Genomic DNA, 18,383 nt, shown 5'->3' on the forward strand with positions numbered 1-18,383 from the left:
ACCATGGCAGTACATGGAGCAATGGAAGGATGTACTGAAAGCAATGTGAAAATCTCTGTAGTCTCATTGGAAGAGACAAATAGAAAAGGATCACGGAGGTGGGGGGATGGGTGGGAAGGTAGGGTGGGTAAAAGAGAGAATGAGGATTACTGTGGAGCCATCTGTAGGCGTCTGAGCTTTAGCTGGAAAGGCGGGTTAGCTAGCCCTTTCCTAAGAAAATGCTGACAGCCAGGTCTGCGCTGTCTCCACTCAGCCTTGTCATCACTTCTCATGTCCTCTCTCCAAAAAGTCCTCTCCATTTGCTGTGCACATCTTTTCTTCCTGTCATGAGAACATTTAAGATATACTCAAAATGTACTTCTACTTAATACATATCAGTATTAAGTACTTCCACCTAATATGTATCATAATAGGTAGATCATGTTGTACATTGCATGCTGAAGATTCATTAACTTTTGTTTTGGTTTGGGCCACACCTGATAGTGCCCGGGGCTTACTCTTTACTCTGTGCTGAGGAATCACTCCTGGCTGGGCTCAGGGACCATACAGGGTGCTGGGAAGTCAAGTGCCCTACCTGCAGAACTCTCTCTCCAACCCCAGGACCCATTCACTTCATAGTGGGAAATTTGTACCTTTTGTCAGTTCACTGCCTGTTCCCCTGTCTGTATCAACCACCATCTGAGTTTCTGTGCCTGAGTTTGGCGTGTTCTGTTTGTTTGTATGGTGGTGGGGGTGGGGGGCGGGGTTGAAAGGGCACAGATTCCTGGCAGTGCTCAAGGTACCATATGGGGGACTGGGGGTTAAACCCTGGTCAGCCTTGTGCAAGGCAAGTTCCTTACCCACTATACTATCTCTCCAATTCTGTGTGTGTGTGAGTGTGTGTGTGTGTGTGAGTGTGTGTGTGTGTGTGTGTGTGTGTGTGTGTGTGTGTGTATGCTTTAATTTCACTTACATATGAGAGTATTTTTCTTTTGGGGGTTTATTTTGTTGAGAATTTAATTTCCTGAGTATCCATTCATGACAAAAGACAGGATTTCACTCCTTTGTAGGGTTGACTATTCCATTGTACATGGAGTGCCAGACTGAGGTTTTCTATGTAGGAGACCCTGGGTCAATTCCCAGCCTTCTAAGCACAACCAAGAGATTCCCCTAAGCACTAAGCTGCAAAAAGACCTTAAGTACTAATGGGAATAATACAAAAATCAGAGAGACAGAGAGAGAGAGAAAGAGAGAGAGAGAGAGTGAAAGAGAGAGAGAGAGAGAGAGAGAGAGAGAGGGAGAGAGAGAGAGAGAGAGAGAGAGAGAGAGAGAGAGAGAGAGAGAGAGAGAGAGAGAGAGAGAGAGAGAGGAGAAACTGGGACAAGAAATCTGGTAGAGGGCCAGAGAGATAGATCAGAGATTAAGGCACTTGCCTTACACATGGTTGGCCCCTGTTTGACCCTCAGCACTATGTGCAAACCCATGAGCACCACCAGGAGTGATCCCTGAGCACTTCGAGGTGTGGCCTCCAATTCCCTCTACTCTCTCTACCCCCATGAATTTGCTATAGACACACAACAAACACTACTAAGCTGTAAGGAAAAAACCAAAATTTGCTTGTCTTTTGCTTGACTTGGATGAAACTAGATGGTTTTATGTTAAGCAAAGTAAGTCATAAGGAGAAGGACTCATATATTCACATGTGGAACATAAAGCAAGAAAATAGACAATGGCTATTTTAAACAACAACAAAAAAACCCCTGAAAAACAAACAAAAAACTCAATTTTTGCTGAAAGTAATATTGATTCTGTAGAATATTTCGTGTGTGATTGAGAATAATCTAAAATATTTTCCTGGGCTAGCTATATCTATATGGGCTGGAGCGATAGCACAGCAGATAGGGTATTTCACCTGCACAGCAGAGCCTGGCAAGCTACCCGTGGCATATTCGATATGCAGAAACAGTAACAAGTCTCACAATGAAGACATTGCTGGTGCCCGCTCAAGCAAATTGATGAGCAACGGGATGACAGTGATACAGCTACATCTATTAGGCTCATCTGATCTGACACATTAAAGTTCCTTATTAATTTTGTTTGGATGTTCAACCCACTGATAACAATGGACTACAAAATCCACTACTATTACTGTATTGCTATTTCTCTTCTGAGGTTAATATCTGCTTTATCTATTTAGGTGTCCCTATATTTAAATACTAATGTTATATTCCCCCTATTGTACTGATCTCTTTATCTGTATGTCAGTCTATTTTAAAGTCTAGGGCCAGAGCGACGGTATAGCAGGTAGGGCATCTGCTTGTACGCATTCGATCTGGGTTTGATTTTCAGCATCCCATATGGTTCCTTGAGTACTGTAGGATTACATAGCCTCAGGTAGTTTAGGTTTATTGGGTTACTCCCATCACAGTGCTACCATTTCCCTGTGTTTATTAGTAACTTCTTACTTAGTGTTCTGTTGACTTGTAAATATTGTTTTTTCTTCTCCTTGAGTCCTTTGCAGTTTATTCAGAGCCATGTCCTTTTTGTATGGACACAGGAAGACTTAGCAAATGCCATGGTTTTGTAACCTGGGAGTCATTTGACTCTACATGGTATTTTCCTCCTGGGCATCTCTTCTCTCGACCTAAGCCTCAGCTGCCCTTACTTCCTAACACCCCCAAAAGCAGGGTCCCGACGAGGGACAAGACAGATCCAGGGCAAGCAGTGAGTTGTGTGCTACCCTGGCATCAAGATGGCCTGGCCAAAGTGCCTAATGCTTAACTATAAGTTAAGAGCTTGATCATGGATAAATGTCATCATGATCCAAACAGTGATAACTAGATTTGGACCCTGCTAGGGTGAGGAATGATTAATCTGGCCTGAGTGCTGTGGTCTGAGTTTGTGGCAAGATGTTGCTAGGAGAGCTGCCTTGCAAGCCTCAATGTATCTCTTGCTATGTCCATACAAAAATAACTAATATTAAGATGTTAATGAGTGTTTGGGATAAGGAGAGGGGAAAAAAAAAAACCCTTAAGAGGTATCTTGCCTACTAGCAGTCAGGAAGGACTTTGGAATGCCCCTAGGTTGTGTTCCCTTTGAACCTGACAGCCCTCAGGAAGGGCTTTCTTAGGTTGATTTTGCTACCTGGCAGTGTGTAACCTAGGAGTAAGGGCGAGAGAGGAAAAGGGGAGGAGAGAGATGGGAGAGGGGCTGCAGTAGATCCAGAGAGAGGACGGAGCTGGAAGTGCGGGAGATGAGAAAGATGGAAGATTTAATAAACGGTAACTAATCAGCAACCAGCTTGGTCCTCGTTCTTCCTTCGTCTGTCGTTGGCCAACGGCCGTCCTGATCCAGCCCACACACAGCGGTTCCAGAGCACCGAACGCGGGCGGTGAGACAGAGCCACTTGGAGAGCCTGCGAGTCCACATGCCCCTCAGCGAACCTTAGTTTTTTACAGAGTACCACCAGGAGTAATTTCCGAGTTCAGAGCCAGGACTAACTCCTGAGCATCTCCTGGTGTGACCCAAAATAGCAAAAAAAAAAAAAAAAAAAAAAAAAAAAAAAAATTTAGTCTGATGCAAGATAATTATCTGAGTTTTTTTTGCATGGAATCTCTTTTTCCATCCCTTCACTTTATTATGTGTGTATCCTTGTATCTGAAGTGTTTGGTCAGCAGTACAGATGGGTTTTTATTTTATTTTTTGAAAAGAATTTAATTGAACTCCTGTGGCTTACAATGCTATTAATAATGTTTTCTCATAATCCCAACACCACACCCATCACTAGTGTAGCCTCTCCCTTTCCCAAGGTCCCCAAGACTCAACTGTGTGGCTCAGTTCTCCCATTATGTTGCCTTTGGTTGCTACCTTGCTATGTATCTTTAAGTCCCACATAGGAGAGTGACCAATGTATCAAGCGATGTATCAATCCCTTTCCTTCTGACTGACTTCACTCAGCATAATATACTTGAGTTCCTACATGAGTTTTTTGAGATAATTAAAATGTCAAAAGGTAAAGTCAAGTAGAGAACTTTAAAAGCAGCAAGAAGAGGGCTGGAGCAATAGCACAGCTGGTAGGGCGTTTGCCTTGCATGCGGCTGACCCGAGTTCGATTCCCAGCATGCCATATGGTCCCCTGAGCACCGCCAGGAGTAATTCCTGAGTGCAGAGCCAGGAGTAACACCCGTGCATTGCCAGGTGTGACCCAAAAAGCAAAAATAAATAAATAAATAAATAAAAGCAGCAAGAAGAAGGAAAAAAACCCCTGCTCTGTATAAGGTAACTCCCTTTAAGATTATTACCAGATTTTACCAGAAACTTTGCAGGTCAAATGGAGTGACAAAATATATTCAGAGTGTTGAGGGGTTCCAACTAAGAATACAGTACCTGGTAAAACTATCCTTCAAAATCAAAGGAAATAACCTTTCCAGAAAATAAAGTTCATTACCTCTAAATCAGTCACAAAAGATGAATAAGGAACTGATGTACTTTTTTTCCCACATTTTGTTGTTGTGGAGGTACCCTGGGGTGCTTGGGGGGTCATGCAGGACCATAAAGTGAACCCAGGGCCTTAGACTTACAAGGCACGTGATCCACAACTTGATCCTGACCCTACCAAGCTTCTTTTTTTTTGGCGGGGGGGAAGGGGGTGCTTTTGGGTCACACATGAAATACTCAGGGATCAAATTAGGGTGATACGCAAGCGTCTTAGTCCCTTTGCTATGTCTTTGCTCCTCACCCCCAGACTAAATATAGTAATCTATTTTAGTATGAGAGTGAAAAAACAAAAATAGTATAAAGAAAACTACAGTTAAGGGACAGGCAGAAAAAAATAACATAAAAACTATACATGTAGTTAGAAGAAAGTGACTTTTTGTTTTGTTTTGTTTTTTGGGTCACACCCGGGGATGCTCAGGGCTGACTCCTGGCTCTGAACTAAGGAATCACTCCTGGCACTGCTCGGGGGACCATATAGGATGCTGGGAATCGAACCCGGGTCGGCCACGTGCAAGGCAAATGCCTTACCTGCTGTACTATCGCTCCAGCCCCAGAAAGTAACTGGTTTTTATTCCTTTGTTAATGAGCCTATTTCTTACTCACCTGCACGTGTGGCCCAAAAGTGCCCTGTAGATAGTCAGCTAGCCTGCTTCGGCACGGTAGTTGACAATAGGGGCCGGGCCTGATTTGTAAGGTCACATTTGGTATCTGATTGTGCAAGATGTCGCCGGGTTCATTGGTTTTCATTCCATCTATCTGAGCAAAGCCCAAACAAAGCATGGATGCAAGAACACCTGCAAGAGAACACCTGGCACACTGTGACAAGTGCTGGCCCTCATTCACATGGACGGTTCTTGGAATAGTCAAGGCCACATAAAGAAAGTAAGCCACCCTGGGGTTCATGGCAAACAGACTCTTGCAGAAACACTCTTACCCCAGAAAGATGTCTGGGTTTCCTGGGGGTGGCCAGCACTGGAGAGATGGAAACCCTCAGTGGAAGAGCAGCAGGGAAGAACAGAGGTCCAGGGCATGAGGACCTCTTGTAGGAGGTGACCCCAAAGACCACAAAGGAAGGACAGGGTCTTCTGGACAGAAGGGCTCTGTGAGACATATACCAGCTGGGCTGATTTCCACAGCTTTTATGTGGGTCATTAGCGTAATTGGAATGGAACCTAATTTAGAATCACAAAGAAGTTCAGTAAAAATCTCCATATAGAGGTTGTAGGTCTAAATATTCATAAAGTATCTATATTGGCTTTAGCTCCTGTGCTTTATTTTTATTTTTATAAGGTTGTTCACAATACTTTATTACATTCAATATTCTAACATGAGACCCACCACTATTATATCTTACCACCACCATTATTTCAAATTTTCCCACCACCACCCAAGCTTGCCCCAAGGGCAGATCCTAAATCATTTATTTTGTATTGCTTGTTGAAGAGTAATCTGCTAACAATGATCCAAAGTTTTCCTCAGAGGAAAGTGTATGAAGACTGTTGTATCTCACCTTAAAGCCAAAAATATATATATATTTGATTGAGATTGCCTTTACTTTACATCCCATCAAATGTGGCGTGCTATTCTTGGAATATCAGTGGTAGTGTAGAGTATGAGATGTCACAGTCACGTGCTCCAGGAATTCTAAAATTTTAAATCGGGTGATACAGCTGAAGTTAAATGCATCTCTGCAGCTTGTTGCTCTCTTAAAAGATTTGTGAGTCTCTGGATCAAGGTTGTTAATGAGCTTATATGGTGCCCATGGACAGTTCGTGGGTGTGACTGCCAGGCTCCTAGAAGCACAGGGAGATGGGGAGAGGTGGCCCATTCTTAACTCTGTGTGGGCTTGGAGATTTTGGTCACAAAACCCGAATACCTGAGTTTTTCAGCTGATTCATTATCATGGCAGTGGGGGGGAGGTGCTCCTCCTGGGCCTGTGGAAATTGGCCGTGAGCATGGTGGCAACTGGGCTGGAGATCTTCAGCTGCCCGGGCTCACCCGCCCCTCTCCAGGGTGCCCTGATGAATTCAGCTTGGCACAGGGTGTGGGGGCATCTCTGTGGCTTGTTACTCTCTTCTGAGATTTATTTGCCTCCCATCCTTTAAAAGTGATCCCTCTCCAATTCTTGGTGTTTCTTCTGTGTCTCAGAGTAAAGAAGGAACTGCTTCTTTAGAAAGGACTAACATTTTGGAATGTGCCTGTTCTGTGCTGGAATGAAAGCCTATAACATAACTTTCCTGACATTAGCCCTAAAACAACTAACTTTGCCTTTCTTTGCTTTGATTTTCTTGGGGATAGTTTATGCCTACCCTCAAGTTGTCAGGAAGGTTATATAATGGCAGAACCAGCAACTACGATTGAGTTAAAGTAGTTTCTGATTTCCTCTTTGACCTGTTGGTTGATCTGCTGGATTCTATTTTGCATGAAACCCTACCATTAAAAATATTATAAACCACAGTGCCTAAAATAAAATTACAAAAAAAAAGTTTCTCTGCATGTTTCCTAACTTGTACAATTGAAATTTTCTCTGGGATCCTCTGCCGTAGTATAGAACCCAGCTAGGTGTGAGCCAAATGCCTCATCTTTCAAAAGAAAATCCCAATGTACTCAGGATTAAGAATCGTAAGAATAAGTGCATATGCATTGTCTTTGCAGATATTATCTGAACTCATTTAGGTGAGTTCATTACTTACCATCAAATTTTTGGAAGGTGTTAGACATTTGGTATTTCTACCTCCTGTATGTTGGCTCTTTGAGCTACAATAACCTGGTTTATGCAGCTGACTCCTAATACTACTTATATCTTTAAAAATTAAAGTTTTCCCTCAGAGCCAGGGAGATAGCTCAAGGCTTTGCATGCAGGAGACTTGGGTTTGATCCTCAGTACCACAGTTTCCCCAGCACTACTGGGCATGCTCCCTTTTTCCTTAACAGGTTCACCTCTTGGTAGGGTCTGGGATCCAACCCTCAGGATCCCACATATATGAGGCATGTCCTCTACCACTTTGAACTGTCCAGCCCCTTAAAATTATTTAACTTTATGGCTTGTTTCTATCTTCTCACTTTCTGCATTTCCCCATTGCCTTTTCACCTTTGTCAGTGACTTGGAGAAATCACTCCTTTCAGAAAGTCAAAATGAAGATGGAAGGACCCCCCACCCCGCCACACCACCACACTTGTCGACCCCCACCCCAATCTCTTTTTAAGTTCCCTACTCAGTTCTCCAAAGGACTTTCCTTTGTGATCCTTTAAAGAACCCACACTCTGTCTCCTCCAAAGGCTTGGCACTCTAACAGTTGAGTGTCCAAAGAGATTTGGAAGGGGTTGGGGTCCAAATACCACAGAGATAAGAGCCCCTCTGTAAGGACCACAGGGTCTAGCAGTTTTAACAACAGTTTTCTGTGAGAAACGATCTTCCAAACTACACCCCTAACCCCCACCCCACAAGGTTCAGCAGGAATTGGTGGAAAACAACTCAGAGGAACAGAGGAAGTACAGCTGTTCCCTCTGAGGAGCGGGCGTGTGGGGGAAGCCAGGCCTAGGAAGAGGGGGTGTTCCCCGGGTGGTGACATACAGCATTCCTTTCACTTGAAGTATCCAAATCCAAGGAGCTGAAGTCTTCCCTGGGGAATATGACATAACCAGAGGCGGGAAGGCCTCACAAAAACAGACCAGTGTCCACACACATCCTTCTCCAAAGGAAACCCCTTCCCATCCTGTGTGGGGGCACTCCCACGCCTGCCAAGGCTCAACCAGCAACCCACTTCCAGCCAAACAAACACCCGAAGACAGTGATCTGATAGGATGTGTTTATATTTACATGGTACATTTTAAAGCAATGGCTACATTGGTCATACATATTAGAAACCATAAAAAAAAGTTAAGAACTAAAATGTACATCATACACTTGTATATATATTTTTTACACAGAGGTAAAAAGGCTTATTATAAAAAAATCAATACAACAGGGTTCTTTTTTTGTTGTTTCTTTTTTCTTTCTTTTTTTTTTTTTAGTATACAGGTAAAAGAATGAATTATGCTTCAGGCACTTTAATTTGTAATGTGAGCAAATAGCTTGGGGAGGGGGCACTCTTTGAAACAGAAAATCTTTTGGTTAATGTTTTGTTACCACAGATACAAAAATAAAATCTGAATAATTTCTCTCAAATGATTGACCTCAGTATGGCAAAGCTGACTGGGAAAATACTACACACTGTTCAGCTGCAGTGTGGTAATCAGAGACACGTTATCTACATACATGTCCCCATGGCTATCCTTGTGCCCTTAACCGCTGCCTTCACAAACCAAGAAGTATCCGTGGAGTAAGATTCACTAGCATAACTCTTAGGGGTGTAGGTGGGGGTTTGGTAATGACGCAGAGTAAAGGGAGAAAGAACAGTAAGGACGAAAGGAAGATGACACAGAGAAGCGGCCGGGGTGTGTGTGTATCCTGTGAAATAAATAGGGGCACCTGAACTGAGGTCTACGAGAACATACATTAGTGTTGTGCTTTGTAGAGGAGACCTTGAGCGAGACCCTGAGGAAACACCTCGGGGGTGGCCTACGGGTGGGTTCGACGAAGCTTGGAGGCTGGCTGAAGGGATTCTAGCTGTGCTCCCTGCTGGAAAGTGGATCTCTTTCTCTTCCATCACCAGCTCGTCAGCTCTCTTCTCCTTTGCCAAACTAGAAGGCCTAAACCAGTCTCTCCAGCAAACGGAAACTGCTGCCAACTAACTCAGCAGCACGCTGGATACTTACACCAATGATCTGATATGAGATTCCATGGGCTCTCCCACTAGCTGAAACCGTTCCCATGAGGTAAACGTGGCTAGCATGCTTAGTATAACTGGCAGACCAGGAGGGAAGAAAAAAAAAAAGTTCCTTTCCTTGAAGACAGATGTCCTGTGTGCAATAAAGGAGGGTGGGTGGCGTGGGGAGAGGGATCAGGCCAGGCCCTGGCTCGCAGCCACCACGGGGACAACAGCCAGTGGGAGAACCTGTCCACGGCGTCTGATTGTACTCTGCTAGGTACAAGGAACCACGCTTCAATTCCATGTGAGATAAGATTTGGCTATTTCTGGCAATATATTAGAAAAATACTCTTCTCCAGCTAGTTGGAGGCCTGTCACGTGGCTCGGCACCAGAAGACCCAGTCTGCTGAACCAATCCCTGCAGGTCTGGCCCGGCTGCGGACAAAGACACTTAGGCTTTGGAAGAGTTTTTACATATGGCCTTATTTTTTCCCAAGTATAAACGGATGAATTTGGTAATGTGAACTTTGAGTCTGAGAGGAAAATAAAACATAAAGCCCTCCACCCCCCAAATAAAATGCAATCCACGACTCTTCAAATGTATGACATTTAAATTTTTCCCTGGTTAATAGAAAATAGCCAGTGTCAGGAGACAAAAAAAAAAAAAAACCAAAACCAAAACCTCTTGTCTTTTTATGTACCCACAACCTTGTGTTAGAACACTGGTTAGTGTGTGAAGAGACTATTTGGTTTGCAGAATAATGAGCAGAATTTCCTAATCTCATTAGCATTTTCTTCTACTATTGCTAAACTTTTAGAAGAGATGGTGATACCATTTGAAAAAGTTCTACTTTGAGGGGAAGGGTCACGGGGGAGGATCAGAGAATCCCGAAATTCCCTTCCTAGCCCTGATCCAAAAGGATACTTGGCTGGTTGAGGAACTGTCCTGATTCTCACAAGTTAAGGCTCAATTCTCTGTAGTTTTCCAGGTGATGAGTGTGGCTTCAGTGAAGAACTAACGGCTCGGGAAGAGGGTGGGGCGGGCAGAAAAGGATGAAGTATTCAGAGAGAAACTGTAGCTTCCAGGGGAAATCTGGCTTTGGAAAAGATGAAGTGATCCTGTTTGGAGGAGGGGTGGTGGTGGTGGTGGGTGGTTAGGAGTTTGTTAACTAGCTCTCCTCCTATAGGTAATAACTGGCTGCATGCTAAAATACTTGCGGTAGGATTTCACCATCTAACATCACATTTTCACAGGAATCAGGTGTTCCTTAGCAACAGGCAAGTAGATTACCCAAGAGAGAGAGAGGGTCTTCTCGCTCTTGGAAAAACACCCACTTACAAGAACCCACTCCAAACCATCGGCTGTGACTGCAGGCGCTTTTGAAGTGGAAAGCGGGTGGGGAGGGAAGACAGGAATTCAACACGTGTAGAAGACAGTTAGCTCGATTACAGATTGTTAATTGTAAGAGTCTGTGGAAGGTTCCTTTCCTTAGAACACTGTGTGTGTGTCTGATGGGAGAGGTGGGGAGTGCAGAATCCGCCAGGCAGATTCCTCGGGGCTGGGAAGGCGCTTCAAGGGGTGCAGGGAGGCATGCTTGGCCTCCTCGCTACATTGGGTGAAAGGATGGGGGGCGGGGCAGCGGGGGCGAGGGGGGAGGGGTGTATGCAGGAGACAAGTGCCCTCGTGGCTGTGGCTGGGGAGGAAGACGGGAGTCACACGGCCGCTTTGTGCTTCCCGCCACAGCACCGGCACATGACCCCGCAGTTGTAGCAGGCGCGCAGGGGCAGGTAACAGCACATACAGGGGGCCAGGAACGACAAGGCGATAAGAGCCATCCACCGGAGGCAAAACTTCTCGTCGCTGGTGTCGCACGAGCAGGGGTCTGTATAGTCGCCCTCGGGGTCCGACATACAGTGGTAGAGCATGCTGTCCGCGCACCACATACAGCTCACGCGGCGGATGCAAGTCCTCACGGAGTCGGGCGCGTCCTGACAGTGGCCCCTGCGGTTCTCCTCGTGGTTGAACATGTCCCTGCAGTACTCGCACCGCGAGCGCTCGCCGTCCTCCTTGCGGCCCCGGCTCTTGCCCCGCGGCGGCTGCGTCTTGATCACGCCGCCCCCGCGGCCCTTGGGGTCCTCGCCCAGGCCGAAGTCCGAGGAGTCCACGTAGGGGTAGTTGTAGTCGTGCTTGGGGATCTCGCCCTTGGCGAAGCGCACGTATGAGTCCGCATCGTCTGCCGTGTCCAGGTACTTGCCGCGCACGGGCGCGTGCCTGTAGTCCTCGTAGCCCGTCATCCAGAGCTTCTCCCGGGGGTTGATGCGCACAATCTCCTCGTCATCGTCGGGGAAGCTCACCTGGCGGTAGGGTCTCTGCTGCCGAGAAAAGGGAGGCATTGGTGTGGGGCTGCAAAATCAACACATACTCCCACCCCCGCACCCCACAACACACACACCTTCACCTTGAAAACCGTATCGGAAAAAGCTCATGACAGAGCACCAAGGGCTGGGGGGAACCTTGATGATGATTTCAAGTCAACTGGAAACCTATGCCTGGGTCAGGAAGTAGTTTAATGGCCAGAGACAGCGATTTCCCCTTTTTTTGCAGAAGCACTGCCAGCTGCCGGGTGGAGCTCCGCAGATTCCAGCCTGCACTGCAAGGTACCTCCTCCACCTCCCTTCGCTCACCTCCCACCTCCTCGGGTGAGGTGAGGTGAGGGTTATGTTGCTCTCTGCGACTTAGTTTCCTGCAGTTTGGAAGAACTGAGAGCAGTCCCCCGCCTTCACTGCAGAGGAGAGCTGGAGTATGTGCATGTGAAGGGGTGCACCCTAATGTCTATCATGTTAATAAAGGTAAATCACGTTCATTCCCTGCATATAACACACACCTAGGACCTGTGTAAAACACGCTCTCACTGAGGGGGTTCAAGCTCAGAAAAGAAAAAGGGGGGTTTAGGGACTATAAGGCTCACAAGGAAGAACCGGTGTAATCTGGCTGGGAAATGAACGTCTCGAAGCTGAAAAGGGAAGGTGTGCAGGCATGGAGGCGGGCAGGCTGGGTTTGAATCCTGACGGCCAGGGTCCCACGTGTGGTGGGAGTTGCCATCAGCCCAGGCAGGAGCTGCCCAGAGCCTTTCCCCAGACCCCCTCTAGCCCTCCTAACCGGCCTGCAGGTTCCTTTAGGGGGTAAGAATTGCTTCTGCAGGTGGTCCTGCCCTGGGGAGTAGGCACCTTGGTCCTGAGTGGCGGGCACTGAAGACACAGCTGTTGGTTTGATAGAGATGCTGTGAGCAGCCTTGACAAGACATCTCAGTTGCTCTGGCAGGAAGGCCGTCTAAAGGGCGAGCAGTTTGGCTGAGTGGACTCTCAAGTAAAATTCAGACTACGGGATTTATCAGTAGCCGCTCAGTGAGGATGGAGAGAAAGACTGGAAGCTGCGGCCTGGGCGTTGAGCCGCTGCCCAGGAGATGTTTGCTATCTTCGGTCATCCTCCTCCTCCTCATGTTACAGATGTTATCACTCAGTCATGAGACTTCCCCTCACTTCCCACCAGGCCAGAAGCTCCCACGGGGTGAGAGGGGGCAGGGACCATGTCTGACACACTTTGACCTAATTTATCAGACTCTTGACATCAGGGGTTCTTGAACATGGGAAAAATCACAATCCTATGGGATTAAAAAAAATGTCTGAGGAGCTGACACAGGCTTTGCTACTTTTTTAATTTAGCAAATTATGGAGAGTAAAAAAGACACACCCCATCTAGTAAAGTAACTTTATTTTATTTTACATATATATATATTTTGTGGGGGGACTGGGCCACACCCAGCAGTTCTCAAGGCTTACTCCTAGCTCTGTGCTTAGGGATCACTCCTGGCAGTGCTCTGGAGACCATACGGGCTACCAAGGATTGAACCTGGGTGGACCGTGTGCAAAAGCAAGCACCCTGCTCGCTGTATTATCTTTCTGGCTTCTATAAAGTAATTTTCAAAAAGAACATTTTAATTCCTAAACACTATGAAGCATACAATAAAAATTACTTTTAAACTGCCATAGAAAGCTTTATGCAGAAAATAAATAAACTGTGGGCTGGAGTACCGAGTGTGAATGCTTGGCACACATGTTCCCCCAAGACTACCTGGAGTGACCCCATACATGGAACCAGGAATAGTCTCTGAGCACCACCACGTGTGGCCCTCTAACCAGAAGCCACACTGCTGTGCCCCCTTTTTGTTTAGCGCAGCTTGGTGGCCACGTCCTTTCCCTAGGGGCACCTGGCTGTGTCCCACATGTTGGGAGCCAGCCTTGACAGGGCATCTCAGTTGCCCAGGCGGGCAGGCTCTGACACCTGCTCAGCAATTTCTGGGAGTTACAGAATCGATGGTCCCTCTTTCTCCTGGAGGAAGCCAGGTTGGCAGCCCAGGAGGCCCTACTGGAGCCAGTATGAGAATCCCTCGGTCTCCAGCCCAGTGGGAGGTGCCCACACCAAGCTCCCAGGAAGAGGCTATGAAGGGCCTGAGAGAGGCCTAAGACCAAGTCTCCTTCTGCCAAAAATCCCATCCCTCACCTCTACCTTCCCTTCTACACTGAGCGTTGAGGACCTGCCATGTGAGGTGATGTTGTCATGAGTATTAAGATGAGCAGAAGGGACCTGATGAAGGGTGAGGTGCCACCCCTTGAATAGGGGGTGCCAGGATACCAGAGGAGCGCTGTCAGGACATCTAGCTTGGCAGGAGGGCAAGGAAGCTGGGCCAGAGCTGGGAACATCTGCCTAGGAGACCTCAGAGGAGCAAGGCTTGGCTCACCTGTTCGAGGTGATAGTGGTCCGTGGGATATGGGTCATGGAGGTGACCCATGGTATAAATTCTCCGGTGCTCACAGGATGTGGGAGAAGAGATGGTCCGAGTTGGTTGTTCCCTCTTCTGAGAAGAATTTGAAGAACTGTCTGTAGCTGTCTGTGTAGAGGGAGGCAACCATAAAGAGTCGATGAAACATAAGTTACAAACCCTCACATTAGGCCCTTGCGGGCCTTCTACCCTCACTTGTGGCAAATTACTGGACTCCCCCAAATCTGTAGTTTATCCTGGCACTGAAGGACTGCACTGTCTTGACAGGCAGAGGAGCCCAGCCACCGGACCTGGGAAAGTTGGATTTGTTTTCTAAAATGTTGGAGCAGCGGCCAGGCTTGGCAGGAGAGCCCTTCTACCAGGCCTCCCGCATTCCGCATCTCGGCCTGCTCAGGGCTCTGTGGCCCCAGGGGAAGGGCAAGCAGAGGGTGTGTGTGTGTGTGTAGATACAAACAAGCAAAAAGTAAACTCAATGCTTATATGTGGGGGGTCGATTCCTGCCTCGCAGAGAAGAAAACCACTGGGGTATCAGGGGTACCGGTTTTCCAAGCGGAAATGTTACATGTCTGAAGGCTCAGTTGAAGCCTTTATTGTACCAGTCCTGACATGTGTGGCAAATGGCATCCCAGACCAGCCCTGCCTACAGGGGCTGCTGGGCCTCCAGGTGGACCACAGGGTCGCATGAACACCGGGAGCACATGCACATGAGAGGGAAGGAACAGGCTCTGCACATAGTCCCTCGCACCCCCCTTCCCCCACTCCCCTGGTGAGCGCCAGTGGGCCAGGAGTGCTGTGGGAGGGTGGAACTGGGACTGTTGGAGACGTGCCCCCCTGGGGGATGAACCCTGGGCTGTGGCTTGACTCACCTCAGCACCAGTTTTCCCCAGAAACGCAAAGTGGGCCATTCCTACTGGCAGGTGGGCGAGGCTGTGGGGTGCAGAGAGTGCTACTGCCATGGACTTCGATGGAGATTTGAGTGTTCCCAGACCTCCCAAATAACCAACAAACTCATACCAAATAAACATTTTACTGTCAGTCACTGGGGGACCCTGTCACGAAGACTCCCCCACCTTCCCTTGTCTCTTCTGGGGGGTACCACCTCCCTCTTTTTTTTTTTTCTTTTTGGGTCACACCTGGCAATGTACTGGGGTTACTCTTGGCTCTGCACTTAGGAATTACTCCTGGCAGTGCTCAGGGGACCATATGGGATACTGGGAATTGAACCTGGGTCGGCTGTGTGCAAGGCAAACGCCCTACCCGCTGTGCTATCACTCTAGCCTCCACCTCCCTCTTTTAACACGGGGTCGGCAACTGCAGAACAGCACCGCCAATACCCCCTCACTGCCTCCTACTGCGAGTCTGTGCCAGGCCCTGGCTGCATGTGAGCAGGATGCGGGTGACCTGCTGCCACAGTTACACACAGAGACGAGGGAGCCTGCTGCACGCACACACACAGCCCCGAGCCGGGCCTCGGGTCCCAGTTCTCCCCCAAGCATTCTGGGGCCTGCTCCGAGATGAACCATGTCCAACTTATCCAGGTGAACTGTGAGCCCGGGTTCTATCAAACCCAGGGGGTGATAAGGGTGCTTGGCGTACATTACAAGGGTTCTACAGCTCAATAAATACCTTCGGGATGAGAGCAGCGTGATTCAAATCGCAGGGGTTAAACGCTTATCTGACACCCAGATGACAATCACCCCGGAGGTTCCAGCTACACACGTACTGAACTCGGGAAACACGCTCGAGGCTTAGCGCTCAGAAACGCAGTCAAGATATCAGGGTCATCTGCGTGTTAGTCATCTGTTCTCCTCAATCTACCCGATTTGCTATGGCCCATGCCTCAGGGAGCAGTGTGTAAAGTCTTCCCGAGAAACTCGTCACACCCAGTGAGTGCCAGCATTCATTAACCCATCGATCAGAAATGCCACCTGTGTGGTCCTCCCCGATCTCATCAGCCTTGTCCCACAGTGCAGGGGGAAAGGGCATTGCCTCTCAGATCCCGCACACGTGCCAGAACAAGGCCTGGGAAGGCCTTGCAGTGCCTCTTATCAGCTCATGACGAATCTGGACAAAGGAGCAGGCAGCACAGGAAGCTAAGGCATGCCCAAGACTCACCACCTCCTGTGGGTAGAGCTGAGGACACAGCCCAGCCCAGTCCACACCCTGACGACTCTGCGTCTGCCTGAGCCCCGGGAAGGAGAGCGTGCAAGAGCACGTTAGAAGCCCTGGCTTATTTAGATTTAGAGGATCAGGCAAATATTATTTATTGGAGAAAGGTTGGGGGTTTGGGCATGTACTCCAGCTTATGGAGCTATTTCCCTGGCCTCCAGAAAACCTTGCAGAGGAGGTCTAAGTGTAACCTATAAAAGGAATGTGCTGTCAGGACATAGACAAGAAAATTGTAAGAAAAAAAATATCTCCCTTTACCCCCATGCAGGTCTGAACTGGCTGTTCCACAAATCTGTCTCTGGTTTTCAAGCAGAGGCCATAGGAAAGTAAAGTGGGCTGTGCGTGTGTGTGTGTGCACATGTGCATGTATACACACACACACACACACACACACACACACACACACAAGGTCCCTGGATAAGCATTATTAGCCCACGCTGATAACAGCAACAGCCTGCCAGTCAGATATGGCTGTTGACCCACCCTGCTCTTTGGTGGGGGTCTCTAATGGTTGGGGGCTTGAGCTCAAGAAAGAAAGCAGAGACCCCCTGTGGCCAGTCAGTGCTGAGGGACCTCAGGCTCCTAGAGGGGTGGCTTCACAGTCACTGGCTTCCCCAGAAAGCAGTCACAGCGGTCTTCCAACGCCACCTGCCCTGCACGCGAAGCCAGACCTGCCTGTCGTGACAAAGCTGTCTGTCAGTAAGACTGCAACGGGGGCTGGAGGAACACTGCCGGGGCTGCGGGAGCCTGCCTTGCACAGAAACAGTCATGAGTCCAACTCGCTGGTGCCCCAGATATCCGAGCCAGAGCCTGGCAGATCTCTTGTCTGCAGCCCCCCAATTTCCAGACGGGAAATGTGACCTCTAGTGAGCATGTGAGTGAGTACCAATGACCCCAGCAAGCACCGCAAGCTAATGTGCAACCCCCCAGTGAGCACCACAGCCATGTGTGTGTGACACCTCTGATTATCACAACACCATTAACAACAATAAAGAGAGGGAAGAAGAAACAATGTAAAACAAAATGATCGGGGGTGGGGTGGGGTGGGGGGGAGTTTGCAACCCAATGTGAGGCACTGGACAAAATCACAATGGGGTACTTGTGCCCCACTGAGAGAACACTTGTACCCTCTTTCCACTTAGGCAGATCAAATTCAGATGAAATGGAGAGATTTTAGTCAAGTTAAAGCCCACTTTTGTACATATGTAAAATGGAGACAAATCTTCTAAAGGGTTACTGCAAGTAATAGAGATTTGAGAGGGGGGAGGGAGGGTGAGAGAGAGAGAGACACTAAAGTGTCTGCCTTGATTGTGGCGACCCTTGTTGGATCCCTGGCACTGATATGGTACCTGGAGCACTGCCAGGACTGAGTCCTGAGCACTATTGGGTGTGGCCCCCAAACAAATAAAAAAAATGAGATTAGACATTTTCATTTTCTAAACTGCTACTATGATAGACAGAAACTACTGATTCAATTATACTGGTCCTAAATCAAATAATTTATTCAGTGATTCTCTGGATTCTTCTAGGTAAATCATATAACCCAGAAAAGAGAGTGTAGCCTCCTTTTCATTTTGTCTTGTTCATTTTTGTCTTTTTTTCTTATTATTTTGTCTTAGTCAGAACTTACATCTTGATAGGAAAAACAAGTTGGAAAGGCCCCGCTTGGCATGAGCACACCTTTAATAATGGGTTAACTTCTACTGTTCTCTATTAAATACGATTTTTTTTTTTTTCTGTTTTTTGGGTCACACCCGGCGATGCACAGGGGTTACTCCTGGCTCTGCACTCAGGAATTACCCCTGGCGGTGCTCAGGGGACCATATGGGATGCTGGGATTCGAACCCGGGTTGGCCGCGTGCAAGGCAAACGCCTTACCCGCTGTGCTATCACTCCAGCCCCTTAAATACGATTTTTTAAGATGACTGGAGTGATTATAAAGTGAAGTCCCAAGAGTTTACTTCTATTCTAGATAAAGTTTTTCATCAAAAGATACTTAATGCCACCAGTTGTTTTTTTCTGCATCTATGAGGTTATTAATGAAAATCACTTGCCTTTCATATCTGTTATTAATGTATGAAACAGGCAGTTAGCTTTCAAAATGTGCCATCTTTGCATTAGGACACCCTTGACTAGTGTTTCATTT

The 18,383-nt window shown here is 47.6% G+C and overlaps 1 protein-coding gene across 2 annotated transcripts in view; it reads right to left on the minus strand.

Moving 5' to 3' along the window:
- Window positions 1-8,271: 8,271 nt before the first annotated feature.
- Window positions 8,272-18,383, minus strand: part of SPRED2 (sprouty related EVH1 domain containing 2) — a 128,162-nt gene continuing 118,050 nt past the window's right edge. Inside the window, exons 5-6 of one of the 2 annotated variants that reach the window (XM_055121381.1) lie at window positions 14,027-14,176; window positions 8,272-11,597 (exon numbers count right to left, since the gene is read on the minus strand). In XM_055121381.1, the coding sequence (XP_054977356.1) occupies window positions 10,941-11,597; window positions 14,027-14,176 (807 nt within the window). In that variant the 3' untranslated portion in view covers window positions 8,272-10,940. Of the gene's footprint in view, window positions 11,601-14,026; window positions 14,177-18,383 lie in introns of both variants that reach the window. The other variant, XM_055121380.1, reaches the window with a different exon arrangement.

This window comes from Sorex araneus, chromosome X (assembly GCF_027595985.1).
Source record: "Sorex araneus isolate mSorAra2 chromosome X, mSorAra2.pri, whole genome shotgun sequence".
In the NCBI taxonomy this organism is placed as follows: Eukaryota; Metazoa; Chordata; class Mammalia; order Eulipotyphla; family Soricidae; genus Sorex; species Sorex araneus.